Consider the following 18,786-nt stretch of genomic DNA (forward strand, 5'->3'; position numbering starts at 1 on the left):
TGGGTTCTACCGGGAATAAACCCGGGTGCTCCGGGGTGGGGAGCGAAGTCCGGCGCTGCCGGGGTGAAAGGCCGAGCAGCCGCCAGCGCCGCTCCGACACCAAAGTCCGCGCGGCTCCCTCGCCTGGGCCCACACGTGAGGTCGCTCCAGGCAGCGCTGGCCGCGCTTCCCCTCGCCCCGTCCAGCCCGGGATCTGCCCGCAGAGCGCCCCGATCCCGTTCCCGCTCCTCAGCTGCGGAGCTCCCTCGCTGCCCGAGCCCCGCTGCGCCGTGGGGACGCGGTGTCTGTCACCCCCCCGCTGCTGCCCCAGCGCCGTGGGGATGTTTGGCCGCACCCCCGGGCTCTGCCCCTCTGTGGCCACCCGGCTGCCCCGAGCGGGGATGAGGTGACAGCGAGGGCCCCGTGCTGGCCCGTGGGCTCACCTGGCTGCCACCAGAGACCTCCCACCCACCTGCCCCCACCTCTGCTCCCTCTCCCTGGTGCCCCACAACCCAAATCCGGGCTGATGCCCCCCCTCAGAGCAGCTGAGGTGTCCCATCCCAGGGCAGAACCGCGGGATGCTGCGGGAAGGAAGGACACGGACCAGCACGTGCATCACAAGGAGATTTATTTTTACCACTGGAAGTGGCCAGGAATGCTTGGAATGTGTGCGGACGGCCGGGCGGGGTGGCTTAATTCTGTGGGGGTGGGACGGTGCTGAGGAAAGCCGCCACCTTCTCCCGCACCTCCTTCTCCAGCAGCTCCAGGTGATCCTCGACGCCGGCAGCGCCCGAGTCCAGCTTGCCGCGCATCTCCTCCAGGCGCTGCACCAGCTGCTTCCCGAAGGTCTCCCCGAAGGGAGCCGCCTGCTGCCGGAACGCGTCCAGGGTCTGCCCCACTCGCTGCTCCAGCTGCTGGGCCAGCGGCGCCAGGCGCTGCCGCAGGCTCTCGGCGTCCCCGCTCGCCGCCTCCCGCAGCTCCTGCGCCAGCGGGCTCAGCTGGGCGCGCAGCTCCTCGGAGCTGGCGGCCAGGCGGGCGCGCAGCTCCTCGGCCGCCCGCTCCATCTGCACGGTCAGGCTCTCCAGCTGCCGGTTGAGGCCGTCCTGCACCTCCTGGGCGTAGGGGCTGAGGCCGCGCCGCAGCTCGGCCACGCTCTGCCCCACCTGCGCCTTCAGCTCGTCCGCCATGGGCGCCAGCCGCTCCTTCAGGCTCTCCACGCCGCCGTCGATCTGCTGCTGCAGCCGGTCGGCGTAGGGGCTGAGGGAGGCCTGCACGCTCTGGGCGTTGTCCTGCAGGCGCTCCCGCAGCTCGGCCGCGTAGGGCTCCAGCGCCCGCTGCAGCTCCCCGGCGCTGCGGTCCACCCGCTCCCGCAGCTCCTCGGCGTAGGGGCTCATCTTGGCCTGCAGCTGCTGGATGTTGGTGCCGATCTGCTGGTGCACCTCGTCGGCGAAGGGCGCCAGCTTGTCCCGCAGCTCCTGCAGCTCGCGCTGGATCTGCTCCTTCAGGCGCTGCGAGTCCTGCGCCAGCCGCGCCTGCAGCTCGGTGGCGAAGGGCACCAGCCGCTCCTGCAGGTCCTCGGCGTAGGCGCTGAAGCTCTGCAGGTTGCTCCTCAGCAGGGTGCTGGGGAGAGGGGACACGTCAGGGCCCGTGTGCCCAAATCCCCAGGCCTGCCTGACACCCCTGAGCCCCCCTGAGCCCCCCTGAGCCCCCCGGCACTCACTTGAGCTGCTTGCTGATCTCGGTCTGCTGCAGCTGGTCCACCGTGTCCTTGGCATTGCTGCCCAGCTCCGTGAAGTACTTCCAGATCACGCCGGCCACCTCGTCAGGGTTCACGTCGGCCCGTGAGCCTGCAGGGGTGCCGGGGTCAGCGCTCACAGTCCCACTCCCCCAGGGACGTCAGCGCCATTCCCCAGCAGTGCCCCGGGGCAGGACCCCCCTGCCGGCACCAGGGACCCTCGTGCCGCCTCACCTGCAATCGCAAGGAGCACCAGGACAAGGGCGGCTGCCTTTGGCGCCATCCTGAGCACTGGGGACTCCTGTGGAGCACAGAGCAGAGGTGAAGGAAGCCCCAGGGACCAGCAGCCCCCCAGCCCCCTGCCAGAGCCGTGGAGGCCGTGGCTCCCTCCAGCCCCTGCCTCTGCTCACCTGTGCTGCCACTGCTGCGGTACCTGCAGCTCCCAGCACTATTTATGCGGCCCGAGCGCTGCTGCACCTTCCACGCGGCTGTGACACACCAAGGGCGTGGACTTTAGCACGCTCACAACGTGGAAGTGCCTGACGTGTGCCCAGGCCTGACATCACCAGAGCCCTGACATCACCCAGCAGCCCCCAGCGGGGTGACAGGGACAGGCAGGGGATGGGGGGGACACAGGACACACCGAGCCCCTCCGGGGGGCCCTGGGCTGAGGGGACACCTCACTGCTCTGTGGGTGCACAGTGTCAGTGCTGGCAGCACAAACCTGGGGTGTGTGGTTGTGGGATGGTGGCAGTGGGACAGGGCACGGGGTCTGGGGACACTGCAGGGACCTCCCAGCTCTGCCACCGGCTGTGCTGTGCCTGGGCTGGGCAGCGGGGCAGGACACGGGCTCAAGGGGACACTTGGCTGGAGCTGGGGGACACGAGGCTGTGCACAGGCAGGATGGCATCGTCACTTCCCAGTGCAGGCTCCTGGGGGAAGCCCTGGCACAGGAAGAGGCCACTGCAGGGCACTGCAGCCACACGGTGCCTGCGAGTGGAGCTGGGGCCCGTGCGTGTCCCTGGCCGTGGGCATTGGGCTCTGGGCACACACCTGGGCACCGGGCAGCCCCCAGCCCAGCCCAGCCCTGCCCGAGGGCAGCGGAGCAGCGGCGCTGTGTCACAGAGGGCAAAGGGCACGGCAGGCAGGGACAGGGACCGGCCAGGCAGTGGCAGTGGCAGTGGCAAGGTCCGAGGAGCCTCGCGGTGCCCGAGGGCGTCGTGCCCGGGGACAGGGCCGCTGGATGTCACCCTTGTGCCGTGTGTGCCCGGCGCGGTCCCCTGCCCGGGTATGCCCGGGTATGCACGGCTGTGAGCGCACTCACAGACACGCGGGGCCCCAGCAGGCTCCGTCCCGCGGGATTTCCCAACTCCTGGCTGGACACAGCCCCCCTGCAGCCCCCCCGCGCCCTGCCCTGACCTTTGCACGAATCCCCCGGGGCGGCCGTGGGGAGGGTATAAAGAGGGAGCCCGGGGCTGCCCCCGCATCACAGGGCCCGGCACAGGTGAGCGGGGACATCCGTGGTGAGGGTCGTGCTGGGAGGGGACGGGGTCGGGACCGCCGTGTCCCCCCCCCTGCCCCGCGCTCTGCTCTCTCCCCAGCCATGAAGGCGTCGCTGCTGTTCCTGCTCGCCTGCACGGCCGTCCTGGCGCTGGGAGCACGTAAGGGCCGGGGGCTGGGCGGGAGGAGGGGGTCGGGGCTCAGGGTGCGGGGGGCACACGGGGTGCACACACGGGGGGCACAGCCGCGGGGGCCCGTGCCCCCAGTCCCACCGGGTTTGTGCTTGCAGGGGCCGACGCGCCCGACGAGCCGAAGGTGCTGGTGCAGAAGGTGCAGGAGCTGGCCCAGAAAGTCTCGGCCATGGCCAAGGACGCCTTCGGCAGGATGCGGGAGTCGGAGGCAGCACAACAGGCCAGGTGGCCCCGACCCCCGCCAGCCCTGTCCCTGTCCCTGTCCCTGTCCCTGTCCCTGTCCCTGTCCCCGGTGCCGGCGGGGAGCCCGGCCGGGGCCCCGCGCTGACCCCCGGCCCTCCCCTCCCCTCCCTCTCCGTGCAGGCAGTGGCTGTCGGACAACGCGGAGCTGGCGAGGCAGCGGCTGGCGTGGCTCAAGGAGCAGCTGGCGGAGCTCTGGAAGAAAACTCCGGCCGCGTAACCTCCCCGGGGGCCGCCCGGGAACTGCTGGGGCTGGGGACCCCCGGCTCCCACCGCTGTCGTGGTGCTCAATAAAGCGGGGCTGACACAAACGCTGTGGTGGCATCACTGGGGGCTGGCAAGGAGGAACGCGAGCAGGGAGAGGGAGGGCTGGGGCAGACACCAGCACTGAGGCACACGAGGCCGTGTCAGGGTGCCCAGGGTGGCTGGAGCCGGGCGCTGCTTACACAAGCCCCTGCAGATTCAGTGCCACCCCACTGCAGCCCCCTGTGGGGCTGAGCACAGCTGAACCCCGGGCAGAGCTGGACTCAGTGCTGGGCGAGCCCAGGGCACCCCTCACCAGCTCCCTGTTCTCCCCACTCCCTCTGGGTCTCCCAGCACCCCCAGCTCAGAGCACCCCTCGCCCCCTCCAGCATCCACTGCAAAGACTGAGCGAGCTCCAATAACTTAAGTCAAGTTTATTTGTCAAAAGGGAGGCAAAGCTGGGAGCGGCGCCGGGTTGGGGAGGGAATTCTAGGGGAGGAGGGGGTCTCTGGGGAGGACACCCTAGGGCTGGGCTGGCCCGGGCTCCTGCAGCCTGTCCCCAGAGCCCCCTGAGGAGAAGCGCCCGGGGCAGGGCAGGGAGCACCCGGGGCGGCTGCGGGGCGGGGCTGGGGTCAGTCCCTGGCGGCTCAGGCCACGGACTTCTGGAGTTCGTCCAGCAAGCTGATGAAACGGGCCTTGAGGTTCTCGGCGTAGGGCGTGAGGCGCTCCTTGAGGTCCTGCATCAGGGGCGACATCTTCTCACGCAGGTTGCTGAGCTGCTCCACCACCTTGGCCTGGTATTCAGCGGCCTGGGGGATGCCCTTCTCCCGGATCTCCTCCAGCTTCTGGCTCAGTTTCTGCCGCAGCTCATCGCTGAAGGGGGCCACGTTCTTGCGCAGCTCCTCGACGTGCCCGCGCAGACGGTCCCGCGCCTCCTCGGCCACCGGGGTCAGCTTCTGCTGCAGCAGCTCCACCTTCTGCTTGCTGAGCTCCTTCAGCTCCTGGGCGAGGGGTGCCAGGCGCTGGCGGTACTGCTCCAGATCTTCCGTCCACTTGGCAGAGAACTGGTCCAGGAAGGGCTTGATCTTCTCCTTCACCTCCTCCAGGTCCTTGGTCAGCTCCTGGCGCAGGGACTCGGTGTCCTTCAGCCACATCTCCCGCACCTCTTTGTAGTAGGGGGCCATATCCTCTCTCATCTTGGCGGCGACCGCGCCCAGCGTGTCGAGGTTCTCGCCCAGCTTCAGGCTGTGGGAAGGGAGGGAGGTCACACGCCCTGCCCGGGGCCCCCCGCCAGTCCCCCGCCACACATCTGCCACTTACTCCAGCTGTTTGCCCACGGCGGAGGCCTCGAACTGGGAAATGGCTTCCTTGCCGCTGGCCTTCACTGTCTCCAGGTACACATCGAGCATGTCCTTGAGGCGATCCAGGGGTGCCTGGGGCTCATCGTGCTGCCAGAAGGAGCGAGCCTGGGTGCCTGCGGAGAGAGCGGGGCGCGTTCAGGACACGCCGCCCGGGGACGGCTCCAGCCCTGCCGGGACCTGCCCGGCTCGGGAGGGGACCCGGGAGCCCCTTGGCTGCAGCCCGGCTTGCAAAGCGCTTCGGAAACCGGCGGCTTCCAGCCGCGCCCGCGTCGGGCTCAGCCGCTCCATCCCGCCCGTGCCGGTCCATCCCGCCTGTCCCGCTCCATCCCGCCCGTCCCGCTCCATCCCGCCCGTCCCGCTCCATCCCGCGGGGATCCGCAGCCGCCGCAGCCCCGTCCGGACCCACCCGTCAGGCAGAGCAGGGCGAGGGTCAACACCACGGCTCTCATCTTCGCGCTGGACCTGCGGGAAGAGCAAGAGAGTTGGGCGCGGGGAGCCCCGGCAAACGCAACCCCGGCGGGGCTGAGCGCCCAGCCCGCTCCAGGCTCCCCGCCTGGGCGGCGGGCGAGGGGCACCGCTCTGTCCCTGCGGGTCCTGCGGAGCAGCCCGGGCTCTTACCAGCTCTCTCTACCGCTGCTGCTCGTCCGCTCTGAGCGGCCGGGGCTCCGCCGCCGCTATTTATGCCGGAGGGGCAGTTCCGCGGAGATAAGCCAGCGCGGCGGCCCCGGCCGCGCTCCCGGCGGGCGATGTGGCGCGCAGGGTTCAAGGATCGCGCAGCATCGCCGAGGAGCGCGGGCTTGGCAGGGGCGGCGAGCAAACAGGAGCTCCCCGCGGGACGCGCCTCGCCGGCCAAGGAGCTGTTTACGCTCCCGGTGACCCAGATTCCCGCTGGCCCTGCGGCCTTGCCGGGGCCCCTCGCAGCCCCCAGGGATTGGCCGCCGGCCCGGGGACAAGGTTTATTCCCGCAGGGATTTGGCCTGCCGTACCCGGACCCCTCGCCTCGGCCACGGGTCTCTGCCCCGTCCTTCACCGGGCCGCTCACGTCACCCCCTTTTCCCGCTGTGTCCCCAGCTCAGAGGAGCCGTGCCCTGCCTGCCCATGCCAGCCCTCACTGGGGACCCGGGCAAAGCCAAATCTCAGCTCAGGGCAGGCACCAGCATCGGCATGGCCACCCCAAAACTCCTGTCAGCCCGAGGAACCCCAGGTGCTTCCCTGTCCCATTGTCACCAGCCCGGGGATGCACAGGAATCAAACACACGGGGCTGAGCCCGGCCTGGCAAGGGGAGAGAGGGGCCAGGGACAGAGGGGCCACGTCCCCAGAGGGGGCTGCAGGGGGTGTGCAGGGCTGGCAGAGCCAGGGGGAGCTGCCACAGAGGCTGGGCACCTCAAGGGCATCACACGGGTGCTGCAGGCACAGCTCCTGCGCCTCCCAGACGCTCCCCACAGCTGGAAAGGCCCCGCTGCAGCAGATGCTGGAGCTGATCTGCAGCACTGCCCCTCCCCACACCCGCACGGTGGGTCGGGCTCTGCCAGGCTCCAGCTGCAGGGGGCTGCGAGTGCTGGGGGGGCTTTGGGAAAGCCGGCCAGGGGGGCTGCTGGAGCCCGGGACAAGTGACAGCCCCAGGGATGGACCGGGGACACAGCAGCTGCCGCCCCCTGAACTCTGGCATTGAGCAACAAGGCAAACAAGAGCTCGGGAAGATCATAATCATGGTTTTATTTGTTATGATCCCACTGTCCAACTAATTGACTAGTTGCAAGTGACCCACAAAAAAATGGACTGAAGATTTACGGAAACTCTTTTTTTTCCTGTTCGTTTTTAGTCCAACATAAATGAGGAAGAAAAAAAAAATACTTCTGACATTTCCAAAAAACAGAAATAATAGCAAAGTATATTAATATACATTCAACATATACTGCGCGTATTGATTACTACAATACAAAGCCATGATAAAAAAAGTGTGATACTGCGGATGGCACGGTGACGCGGCCCTGCGGGGCGGCTGCTGGGGGCGCCGGCGACTCTCCCGGGATACAGTGTCATGTAAACAAAAGGAAAACGAACCGAAGGGACAGAGCAAAAGGCTTTCAGCGTTTCCCACCCTTCCCGCTCCATCCGGGGCTCCCCGAGCCCGCAGGCGCCGGGTGAGGGGCTGGAGCTTCCCTCCTCTCTGATTTTCGGGATGGCGGAGCCGTCAGCGGTGCTCTCCCGGAGGAGGGGAGGCTGGGAAGAGGCACGGGGTAAGGACAGCAAAGTCACCTCTGCCGTGCTGGTTTCACACTTCCTTCTGTGCAAAGTCAGGAGGGCTGGGTCGATGTTTCCTTTAGTTTTAAAAAATATTCCAGAAAAAATGTCAGTAGGAAGGATCTGAGCTGGAGCTTGTCAAGTCCCAAAGGCAAGGCTGACACCACGTGCTCCTGAGCCCCAGCAGCGGGGCCCTCCCGCTCTATCCACCACGGAAAGGATGGAAAGGGACAAAGAAGAGACCTCTGCACGTCCCGACTGTATAAGGAGAATTACCACTGTCGCCACTGGCACGAGAGAAAACCAGTCACAAGTACAATGTCATTAAAAGAAATAAAATACTTTGAACAAAAGGTGCAAGTCACAATTCATATAGAACAGAATCTAGTTAAAAATTTCTCTCAAACAGAAATTCCTTTTGCCTTTTATTAATAACAATAATAATAAAACAACATTTACCAAAAAAACAATTCCTACGTGATCAGGAGGAAAAGCGAAGGAAACAAAGAAAAATCCGTCTGCCCTACATTAGCCAGGAAAAGAAAAAACCCCAAGTCATGGCAGATTTGGAAAGAAAAGGGAAGGAGGGCAGGGCAGGGGTGACCCTGCCAGCCCCCCGACACACGAGAGGGAACAGAGCAGACAGAGGTGAGACAAGAGTGGATTGCACCGGGGTGGGAGGGCCCCCAGCAGCGCCGCCAGGCCCGGAGCCCCCCAGTGCAGGGGACAGAGTGGAAGGAGAGCGGGGCCTCCATCCAGGAGTGGCTCCAGCCCCCTCGGACCTGCCCAGGGCAGGCTCCAGGGAGGCTCAGCCCGGCGTGGGCCCCAGGCAGGGCCAGCCCCCAGAGCAGCCCCGGCGCCGAGGCCCATCCTCCGTGTCGGGCTCAGGGCTCTGGGTGCAGCTGGAGTCACAGGCAAGTGTGGCAGAAATTAAAGAACCCAAAGGAACGACACACTGGATGAAGTGAGGATGAGGAAAGGGGCCATGGTATTCCAGTTAGTCAGAAATACTACGGCAATTTGGCGCAATGCTGCTAGATACTGTTGGTTTAAAATGGACCTTTTCGTTTCAAAGCTGTACACAAACCCTGCAAGAGAGAGAAAGAGAGATGTTAGGGGACACCAGAATGTCACATCTCCTCCCACAGCCCTCCACCATTCCCAGACCATTCCTGACCCTGCCCCAGGAGAGAGACCCTGCCATGCAGAGGGGTCTGAGCGCAGCACAAGCCTGAAAGGAGGGGTGATGTCCCTGGGCAAATGAGGGGACAGCAAACAGCTTCAGCACAGGAGCTCCGGGTGGGTGATCCCAACCCCAGCACTGGAGCAACGAGCAGGGAAGGTGACCCACGGAAGTGAGGCCGTGGAGCAGCCCAAGGTGTGGCGAGAGAAGGACACACGGATACTCACTCCCTCCTGGTTACACCCCCGCCTGCTCCATCCCAAAGGGCACCTCTGGGTGCTTGTAGCTCAGCAGGACGTCCGTGATACACGTCGAGGGGTAGCAGGAGGTGTTGAGGTGCTGGCTGCCGTCCCCCAGGTTTGCGTGCTCCTGACCTTCCAAACTCTCCCCACACTCTGTAAGGGCAAAGAGGGGACTTGGCACCTGTGGCTGTGACCCGGCCCCCAGAGCTGCCTGCAGCCCCTGCCCCGTGGGCTCACCCTCGCCGTCCCTGTCGCGCAGCTGCTGGCTGGACATCAGCGACGACTGGCTGAGCACCGCGTCCGACATCCGAGCAGAGCTCAGCGCCTTCCCTGCCATCAGACTCATGCCGGGCAAGTTATCCAGCTGGACCTGTGCAGACAGCAGGGCACACTCAGGGGAGCTCAGGAGAGGACCCTGCTGTTCCCCATCTGCCCACGGACAGGGTGCCCAGGGAGCCTCTGCAAACCTTCAGCAAGGGCTTGGGAAGACAAGAACGGCAGCAGGCACAGCCTGGGTGCAGGCTGTCCCTTCAACAGGAGGATGGACTGAATGGTCCAAATCCCTCTGAGCTAACAGAATCACAGCGTGGCTGGGGCTGGACAGGAGATCAGGATATCATCCAGCACAAACCCCTGCCAAGGCAGGGACACCTGGAGCAGGTGACAGAGAAACACATCTAGGTGGTTTTGGGATGTCTCCAGAGAGGGACACTCCAGACCCTCCCTGGGTAGCTTCCAGTGCTCTGCCACCCTCCATGGAAAGAAGTTCTTCCTCATGTTGAGGTAGAACTTGTTGTGTTTTAGTTTCTGGCCACTGCTCCTTATTCTGTCCCTGGGCACCTCTGAACCAGTGCAGTTGACATTCCCACTTACATCAGAAGGGAGCTGGGGCAAAGCACACATCAAGATTTGGGCAGGACAGTTCCCAGCAGCCCAAACCCCACAGGGCACAGAGCACTGAGGTCTGGACTACCATGACCAGCTCCTTCACAGCACTGCAGGACCCACAGCTGGGCTGGAGGTGTCTGCAGAGCCCTGTGTGGCCACAGCCGGGCCAGGCTGCTCCAGAGGAGGGACCTGGAAGGCAAAGGCACCTACGTAGGCATCGTCACTGTTCTGGATGGTGTGATGTCTCTGCAGCGTGCGGGGCCGCGGGTGCTCGCTGGACGAGGGGCGCACGGGGTAGCCCAGGCCGTTGTGGTCAGGCACCTGCATGGCTTGGCCGGGGGAGCTCCTGTCCATGCAGTTCCCTACGATGGACTCTTGAAAAGCAGACAGGACAGAAAAAGGACAGGTTAGTACAAGGAACCTGCAGCTCCTGTGCCACTGCAGAACTGAAGTGTGATGCCACACACAAACGCTCCTTGCTGGCAGAGCCAGGACAGGACCCCTGGCTGCTCCAGCTGGAGTGGTGCAGCACAACTGCCCTCACTTGCACTCACACAGGCTTCTCTCTCCAGCATTAATATCCCAAAATATCCCAATGCTAGCTGCCTTCCAGCAGGTCTACAAAAGCAGCCTAAAGCTGCAGTGGGGCAGGAACCGGACCCTTTCCCACTCCTGCCTTCCCCTCGAGCCTGAGATCGACCCCCAGCCTGCCCACATTGTTACAGAAGAGCTGGGGGAGCCTCCAACACGGGATGTTCCAGCAGGGCCCCTTGGCAATTGTAAGCAACATAATCCTGTTGGAAGAGCTGGCCAGGATCTTCACTTTTATCAGATGACTTCTCCCTGCCCTCCCACAATCTGTCTCCAGGAGCACACCAGAGTTCTGCCTGGCAAAGTCCATCTGCGCTGCGAGCTCTTGTGACTGAGGGCAAAGGCCACATTCCTATCAGGCAAAGCCTCTCGTCATCAAGTACACGATGTTTTGGATAAAGTCCTGAGCCTTGGAGGAGCCTGTCATCGGGCTGAGCTCGCTGAGCCCGCCGTGGCTGCGAGCGCTGGGGAGCTGCCCTGAGGTGACGCAGCTGCAGGTACATCCCTCACAAAGCCAGAGCCTTCCCAGGGCTTTGGCCAGAGGAAGGGATGTCCTGCTGTGCTGGGACACTGCACGGCCCAGCTGGCTCTGCAACTGCCACAAAACTGCTCACAGAATCCTACAACATCCCCACTCGGACCCACATGGATCATCCAAGTCCAGCTCCTGGCCCTGCACAGGGCAGTCCCAAAATCTGTCCACAAGCTCAGCAGAATTCAAGTGAGACCCCATCCCATGTGGCCCCCACCCCGCTTGCAGGCAGGTGAGCACGGACAGCACAGCCAGCACATCCTCCCCGTGCCCTCCCTCCCCCGGGAATGTGGCATTCCTGCTGGAGCCCTGTCCCAGGGCAGTCAGATGCAGCCTCCTGCCTTTGCACAACCGTGGGGTTACGTGCGGTTAACAGTCAGCTTTCCCGGAAAAGAGAGAGGGAAAACATGAGGTAACAGATGTTAGCGGATCAGTGCCACCCACACACTGCTTGGGATGCTGCTCCAACTGTGGGAACAGTGGTTGGGGCCAGCAGCCTGCTGCTCCAGCTCCACAAACAGCCCCAGCCCCAGTCCCTGCGCTGCGGGTGACGAGTTCCCTGAGCAGGGAAGAGCCAGGACCCGAAAAACAGCTGCTCCCCAACGCCAGCACTGCACCTCTGGGGATGCTGCTCTGGACCAAGGGACAGACACCCCGAATTCACACCTCCAGCCCTGCAGAGGAGAGCCTTTCACCCCCACATCCTTTGTGTCACTGTGGCATGTGACGCTGGCACGGCGCTGCCGCCAGCTCGGCTCCTCTGCGCTGAGCCCAGGCAGGTTTCCCACGGGCAGTGCTCCCAGCCCGGGACGGCTACGTTGGAGCAAACTGGAGCAGGGCTGCTCACAGGCAGCTCAGTCACATCCCAGACAGATCTGGTTGGCTCTCAGGGTCCCGCCTGCCATCCCTGGCAGATGCTCCACAGACATCCAGAGCTCTGTGATCAGCATCAGCACAGGCACTCCCGAGGCACTGGGGAGTCACACCCTGCTCCAGGGAAAACACATCTGGGCAGCTGAGGCAGGGAGAGAAGATACCCCTCAAACTGCACCCTCATCACACAGTCTAAAGAAAAGAGTGGGAAAAGCCAGGGATGTGGGATTTGGTGTAGATCAGTACTGGGAAACTGAGCAATGTAGGATCTGGTGTAGGTAAAAAAGGGGAAAGCCCAGGGGTGCAGGATTTGCTGCAGGTAAGGGTACCTGGGACGCTCTGAGGTGGCTCTGCCTGGACCTGAAGTGGCACAGGCCTGAGTCCAAGTGGGTTATGGAGGCCATAAGGAAAATGATACAAGCAGTTGCATCCTAGGACATAGTTTACTACAAACAGCCCTGTCAGAAGGGCTTTACACAAGCCTATTTGTAAACATTTATTTGCTTTTACTCATTTACAAGGCCTTGCAGTCTAAAGTCCTTCTCCTTTGTGTAACCAGTCCTTGCACCAGCAGTGTGGGGGCTGAGATTTGGCTTCTGACTCCACCAAACCTCACTGTCCATCTAACGGGCTACAGGGAGAAGACTCAGACTCATGATTCCATACCAAACGCCCCTCTGGAGCTTCCAACCTCCACTGAGCCTGGGGCGATTCCCTCCACTCTGAGCACAGCAGGGAAGTGGAGTTCTAAGAGCAAACACATTGGGAATTCAGGATTTAGGAGGATTTCAGCACAGCCCAGCCTTGTCCCTGCCCCCTGCCCACGCTCTGGGGGGTCAGGCCTTGGCAGCCCCACTCAGCCCTCCGAGCCAGCCTATTCCAGCCTGGTACTTTCCCAACAAACTGTGCTGTGTCCCTGAACAAAGCTGGGCCTCCTATGCCCTGGACACAGCTCCTCTGCAATAGCGCCCTGAGTGCCAAGGGCAAGCTGGTGGCTCCAGCCCAGAACCCCGAGTCCTGCAGGGAATATTGATCTGCCTGCTCGGCCTCTCCTCAAAGCCCTCTTAGCAAGGGGCTCAGAGGGTGTTTTTCCTGCAGAGGAGCCTGTAATTACAGCTCAGGCAGGAATTCTCTGACAGCCCAGTGCTGCCAGAGCAGCCACTGAGGAGCAAAGGCACAGCTGCTTCCAAGGAGCAGGAAAGGTCTTCAGACCCTAATGGCAAGTTAAAACTCACTCTCTCCAGAATCCACCCTTCCCAGTTCAAGCAGGGATAGGATCTTGCTGCTGCTGCTGCTTCCCAAAATATCAGAGAGGCTGCAAGGCTGCTGGAGCCACAGGACACTGAGCAACACTGTTACTGTGTGTGTTTGTGGGAGCTTCAGCGGTGCCTGGACTTGAGGGTCTGTGCTTAAGAGCAGGAATAAATGTCTACACTGCTACAGCTGGGGTGTGCTGGCAGCTGAGCTGTTCCTGTCCTATATTTACAGGGGATGGGGAACACCACCAACAAGAATAAATCTGTGGCCACCACACAGCATCCCCGAAAAGATGGCAGCAGGCTGGGCCCTGGTCTTTACCTGCCTGCAGAAGTAGGTCAGATTCCCAAGGGAGGCAGCCCATCGGGCTCCTTCCTTATTCAACCCTGTTTATTACAGAGGCTGTGCCTGCAATTTACTTCAGGCCACAAAAGCCAGAAAGAATCTCGGAAATTCTGTGCTATGCAAAGTATGTCAGGAAACCCTTGGTGTGCCGGGTGGGACAGCGCCCTGGGCAGGAAGGTGAGTGGCTGGCACGGATGGACACGTGGCCTGCAAGGGCAGCAGGGAGCCTTACCTCTGCTGGGCACCTTATTCCTGAATCCAGGCGTGGGCTGATGCCTGTACTGGTGCGTTCCCAGCTCCTGCGCGGGATTAGCAGTTCCTAGCAAAGATTCGGGGTCCCTGTGCCCTCCTGCGTTTACAAGCAGAGGGGTCTCGTGGCAACCTTTGGTCAATGTGTTTGAGCTCTTACTGTCAGGAAAGCTGTCCCTGTTTCCCTCGCAGGCGCAGTCCTCCTCCATGCTCTCCGAGTGGAACAGGGCTGGCTGGTGTCCGTATCCCTGCGGCGGTGGCACGGACGCAGGGACCTGCTGGATACATTCTTGCGCCCTGATTTTTAAGAGATGTTGGGGGCTGTTCTGGGGGTGGTACGTGTCAGCACTCTGATAAGGCAAAGACAACGACTGGCGCTCCGAGAGGTTCTGTCCCATGCTGGTGCCCATACTCCCAGCATCCCCTTGACTCATATGCCTGAACAACTCTTGGAATTCTTGCTGCTGCTGCTGCTGCTGCCGCCGTTTGATGAGCTGTGCAAATTCTGCCTGGGGCAGCCGCATGTCCGTGTGCCCCGTGAGCGAGTGCCGGGGGGAAAGCAGTCCCTGGAGGATGTGCGGTACCTGCTGGTGTCGGCTGTAGTCGGGAGGTGTCGGGGACAACAGTGCCTGCTGTAGTGCCGATGCCGTGTAGTGCTGCTGCTGCTGATGTGCGTTCGGAGGGAAGCTGGGGTACTGCTCGAGCTGCGGGACCTTCAGAGCCTGCTGGGCTGCAGGGAACCCCACCCCTCCCGGCGGGCTGTAGTTGCTGGGGGAAACGCGGGGCTGCTCCGGGAACAGGTGGGGGTGTAAGTGCACCTGGTCGTAGTTGGCAGGGGGATACCTGTTCACGTTCAGACTGCAAGGACAAGGGAAAGGACAAGTGACCGCCCTGCTCAGCGGGAGCCGGAGCTGCTCCTGCGCCGGAGGGCCTCCCCAGGCACACGGACAGCAGCCCTGGCCTGGCTCACCGAGCCCTTCCCGGGGACAGGGAGGGAGCAAGCACAAGGCAGGCCGGCAGGGACAATCTCCTGCCAGATTCCCACTCCTGCTGCCTGCACCGGGCGCTCACCTGTGCGACTCGGCGCTGTCGGCGCTGAGCTGCTTGGACAGCTGCCGGTGGCCGTAGCTGAGGGAGGCCATCAGGCTGGCGCGGTGCTGCATCTGCATCTGGCTGGCGCTGGGGCTCAGGGACATCCCCCGCGCGTGGGACGCCAGGCCCTGCCCGCCCACGGGGGCCCCGGGCAGGAGGCTGCTGCCCACCATGTCCCCGGGCTCCTGCACTTGGATGGTGACCTGCTGGGGCTGCGACTGCTGCTGCTGCAGGGCCAGGCACGTCAGCCCCATGGCCGGGGGAGGGGAGCAGTTACCCGACTGCGGGAAGATGGTGCTGTGGGATGGCATCCCTTGGAACTGGGACTGGGAGGCAGCACCTACAAGGAACAAAGAGCCTCAGCACCCCTGCCAGCCCAGGGCCAGGCTTGGGCGTGAGATCTGCTCCATTTCCCAATGGACAGGGCTTGGATTAACCCGGTCTAGTGAAAGGTGTCCCTGCCTGTAGCAGGGGCTGGAAAGGGATGACCTTTAAGGTCCCTTCTGACCCAAACCAGGCTATGATGCTGTGATTCATTCCGTGACTCTGGGCTAGGCTGGGAGCCCAGTACGTGCCTTTATGGGTGCTCTGTCATGCTGTGCCAGCGTGCAAAGGTCACAGCCAGAGCCCCTTGCACCAAAACAGAAACTCTGCTGTTTCTGTGATTTGGAGCTGACAGTGATTTGCATAAACCTGAGCATATCAGCCCTTCCTCCCCATCCGGGGAGCGATAAGTAAGGATCTTGTGACAAGGAACCCAACAGCACATTCCAGCTGGCAGCCTCTCGCGAGCTCTCGGTGACACCAGCCCTTGCTGCCAGATGGAGAATCTTTTACATCATCAGCAAACTGTGCAGGGCCTGGCCCGGGGAGAACGGAGCCCTGGCAAACCCCACGCTGTTTCCTCAGGGTTTGATGGGTCACAAGGCCCTGCCCAGCTCCCAGAACTGCTTACCATGGGGCTGGAGCACGCTGCTGCTCACGGGGGGTGGGCTGCTGTTGGGCTGCCTGAAGAGATGATTGTTGGGGTGGTTCGGGGGCGGGCTGGATGGCTGGATCCGTAACCTACGCAGGGAAACAAGCACCTTCTCACCATGCCTGCTCCTTGTCAAGATGCTGTCTCAACTGTGAGAACTGATGCCAAACGCTCCGGGTCTTGTTCAAAATAAACACCATAAAGCCCTTGCTGGGGATCCCAAGGTCTCTGCAGCTTGGCTTCTCTTCTGAGAGCCACCTCACTTGTCCAAGTCACAGAAACCTGGGGACAAGGACACTGCAGGCTCACCTCCTGACTCACTGCACCTGGTGAGACACCCTGCTCTCATTTCCCATTACTCAGCCTGCCTCACCTACAAGTCAGGCTGCTGAGGGCAAGGAGGCTGAGCTCACCAAGGGCCTGGAAAGGTGTGAGACACCCAAGGATGCACGAGAGAGCCTGGCTGCTGAAGTGGCAGCTTCAAGCCACTCGAAAGGCAGGACTGTCAATCCTCTACTCAAAGCAGGTCTGTGCCTTTGAATCAATTTCTCTGATTCTGAAGTCCTTCAGACAGAATCCAGCTCAAAGGACCAGGTACATTCACCTGGCAACTGGCTGTGTCATTCTGACTCCATAAACCTCCAACTCAGCCTGGCCTCTCCTGAGTGTGTCAGCTCATCCCTGGGCTTCAGCAAGAGTAAAACCCAGAGCTGTCCTAAAGCCATTTCTTTACCTCTGGAGCTGGTGAGTGAGCAGAGCTGGCTGGTTTTCACATGGAGCTTGCAAGGGTGGAGATGGCTGGGGAGGCCGGATACAGTCCTGAACCAAGCACCACAAGAAAACAAGAAGTGTTTGCAGTCAATGTCTCAGTCAGTAAATTTAGAAACACTGCTGGGTGAAGCAGGACATATCCAGATTCACCGAGTGTCAGTGCCTGACTGCAGCCCTGGCTGCCACAGCTACCACAGCAGCTGTGCAAACATCTCTGCTGAAATCCTTCAGCCTTCCCGCTACAGCAGCCCAGAAACTCCCCTCCCTCAATCCCCCTGGGACCTGCTCACGAGTTGTGTCTGCAGCAACACAGGAAAACAGAGCTAAGCCTTCAGCAGCTCTGGCTCGGGCTGCACTACCTGAATCTGCTGATGAAGGATCTGATGGTGCTGCTCCTGCTGGTACAACATGTGCTGCTGCTGCGTCTTCTCCAGCGTCCTCTCGTCCATGTGCCCACCGTACATCTTCTGGAGCTGCTCACACTCCTGCAAGGAATCCAGCACGCCCATAAGTGACCTTCTGCTGCACAGCACTCTGCGGAATGCCGTGCTCTGCAGCCCACCCCTCTGAGATAAAGCTGGCAAAAAAAGCCCAGTCCATTCCCTCTGACAGAATCAGGTGTGCAGGGACATGGCAGAAAGCCAGGAAAGCAACGGGTGCATGTGACACCGAGCTGGCACCGCTGTGTTCCCTTAATGCAGGCAGCAAGCTCTGGAAACAAGAAAGCTCCTCATCAAGGTGAGGAGAGCACCTCATTTGTGCCATGCTGCAGGGGGAAAGGCCTGTCCTGGGGCCAAATCCTGCTCCAGCCACTGGCAAGCTGTGCCTGTGTAGGGAATATCCCACAATACACTCCAAACCCTGGTGGTAGGAGCTGCCCTGTCCTGGGACACCCTGGAGAAGCCCCAGAACTGCTGCCAGAGGAAATGTGGGAGAGCAGGAGCTGCAGTCTGACAGTGCTGGGGGGCCCTGCAGGGACAGGCAGGACACCCATGGGTAGCACAGCGTGATGGTTCTCCCCAGAAAAGAGGGGGACAGGAATCCCCCCAGGTGCCCAACTGCAGGTGAACAGCTCATACATCCAGAGGACACTCAGGGTTTGCTGCAGCCACACAGGGCAAGAACAAACCCTCAGCTGCAAAGTCCCAACCGTGTCCCTCAGCCCTTCGTGTAAAGATTCCTCTTTTGCTTCCTGAAGCAGCAGGACTGAGGCAGTAAGAAATCCTCGTGGAGGCTGCTTTGAGGACCCCCAGCCCTCCCTCACCTGCTGAAGCTGTTTGATGCTGCTGTTATTGCCCATCTTCTCCAGGTGGGCTTTGAAAGCCTGGATGCTGGCAGCCCCGTCGGAGAAGCGCCGCACCGGGGAGAAGCGCTCGGTGGGGAGGTGCAGAGTGTTGGAGTCCTTGTAAATAGAACTGAACACAGGGGAAGGAAGGGGGTCAGTGACGTGACACCAGCCAGAACACAAACTCCAGTACAGACATTCCATTTCCACCAGCCTCCCTGCGGCCTGCATGCTCCACACTGGGCAATCAGAATGGGCACATCTGAACCAAGCTGCACCCAAGGCACCACAAGCACTTCCCCTTCACAATGAGGTTTCTTTGCCATCAGAGGGAGCCAGATTTTTTTTTCAGGAGCTGTTTTCTCCCAAAGCTGGGGCTCCCCATTATCACTGAGCTCCTGCCTTGCCATTAGGTGCCACCTGTGTTATCAGGAGCAGAGATAACCTGGCCTACACTCATCACAATGTGCCTCACAGCAAATAGCCGGGGCTCTCTGCCTGCCCTCAGGGCTTCCAGGCAAGGGCTACCTGTGGAACCTGATTTCTGAGCAAATCATAGAATCACAAAATGCTTTGGGCTGGGAGGGACATCTGCCACTATCCCAGGCTGCTAACCTGGACACTTCCAGGGACAGGGTAGCCACAGCCTCTCTGGGCAACCTGTGCCACGGCCTCCCCACCCTCTCAGGGAGGATTTTCTCCTATCAGTAAAAGATTTCATTTGTGAAGATTCTGCAAATGCCATCTCCAGAACCCAGCAAGCAACACTCAATGCACAGACTGCAGCAGCAGCCTTTGTCTGTGAGGAGGTCATGGAGGTCTGGTCTTTACAGCACCTCTGACACCAAAGCCAGCAAGAGCCCACCTGGCTGCAGCTGGAGCGGGGCTGAGCTGCAAAGGTCACTCTGAGGGCCTGTTCCAGGCTCCCCTTGTCACAAGGTGACTGATGCTGGACCCCTTCCAGCAGGCTGGGTTCTGTTTTGTCACTGTCTCTGTCTTAGGAGGGCA

General features: G+C 61.8%; 3 protein-coding genes across 10 annotated transcripts in view; all 3 read right to left on the reverse strand.

Annotated features, from left to right (window-relative positions):
• Nucleotides 1–671: 671 nt before the first annotated feature.
• APOA4 (apolipoprotein A4) lies at nucleotides 672–2,232 on the reverse strand. Its single transcript, XM_063417681.1, has 3 exons — nucleotides 1,949–2,232; nucleotides 1,700–1,826; nucleotides 672–1,599 (listed from the first exon to the last, which is right to left on the reverse strand). Exons 1-3 carry the CDS (start codon nucleotides 1,995–1,997, stop codon nucleotides 672–674), a joined length of 1,104 nt encoding a protein of 367 aa, XP_063273751.1. The 5' UTR covers nucleotides 1,998–2,232.
• A 2,075-nt stretch (nucleotides 2,233–4,307) lies between these two features.
• Nucleotides 4,308–6,007, reverse strand: APOA1 (apolipoprotein A1). Its single transcript, XM_063417685.1, has 4 exons — nucleotides 5,868–6,007; nucleotides 5,656–5,711; nucleotides 5,209–5,362; nucleotides 4,308–5,133 (listed from the first exon to the last, which is right to left on the reverse strand). The coding sequence occupies exons 2-4, from the start codon at nucleotides 5,696–5,698 to the stop codon at nucleotides 4,536–4,538; spliced, it is 795 nt and encodes a 264-aa protein (XP_063273755.1). The 5' UTR covers nucleotides 5,699–5,711; nucleotides 5,868–6,007; the 3' UTR covers nucleotides 4,308–4,535.
• A 935-nt stretch (nucleotides 6,008–6,942) lies between these two features.
• The window catches only part of SIK3 (SIK family kinase 3), a 70,178-nt gene continuing 58,334 nt past the window's right edge, over nucleotides 6,943–18,786 (reverse strand). For 4 of the 8 annotated variants that reach the window (XM_063417671.1, XM_063417667.1, XM_063417670.1 and 1 more), the window contains 11 exons: nucleotides 17,758–17,908; nucleotides 16,853–16,978; nucleotides 16,456–16,541; nucleotides 15,702–15,811; nucleotides 14,726–15,086; nucleotides 13,638–14,512; nucleotides 12,470–12,550; nucleotides 10,018–10,181; nucleotides 9,157–9,289; nucleotides 8,905–9,072; nucleotides 6,943–8,582 (listed from right to left, as the gene is read on the reverse strand). In XM_063417671.1, the coding sequence (XP_063273741.1) occupies nucleotides 8,915–9,072; nucleotides 9,157–9,289; nucleotides 10,018–10,181; nucleotides 12,470–12,550; nucleotides 13,638–14,512; nucleotides 14,726–15,086; nucleotides 15,702–15,811; nucleotides 16,456–16,541; nucleotides 16,853–16,978; nucleotides 17,758–17,908 (2,245 nt within the window). In that variant the 3' untranslated portion in view covers nucleotides 6,943–8,582; nucleotides 8,905–8,914. The remainder of the gene's footprint in view (nucleotides 8,583–8,904; nucleotides 9,073–9,156; nucleotides 9,290–10,017; nucleotides 10,182–12,469; nucleotides 12,551–13,637; nucleotides 14,513–14,725; nucleotides 15,087–15,701; nucleotides 15,812–16,455; nucleotides 16,542–16,852; nucleotides 16,979–17,757; nucleotides 17,909–18,786) is intronic. The other 4 variants (XM_063417672.1, XM_063417669.1, XM_063417668.1 and 1 more) reach the window with 2 other exon arrangements.

The sequence above is a fragment of the Prinia subflava genome, chromosome 22, assembly GCF_021018805.1.
Source record: "Prinia subflava isolate CZ2003 ecotype Zambia chromosome 22, Cam_Psub_1.2, whole genome shotgun sequence".
Lineage (NCBI taxonomy): Eukaryota > Metazoa > Chordata > Aves > Passeriformes > Cisticolidae > Prinia > Prinia subflava.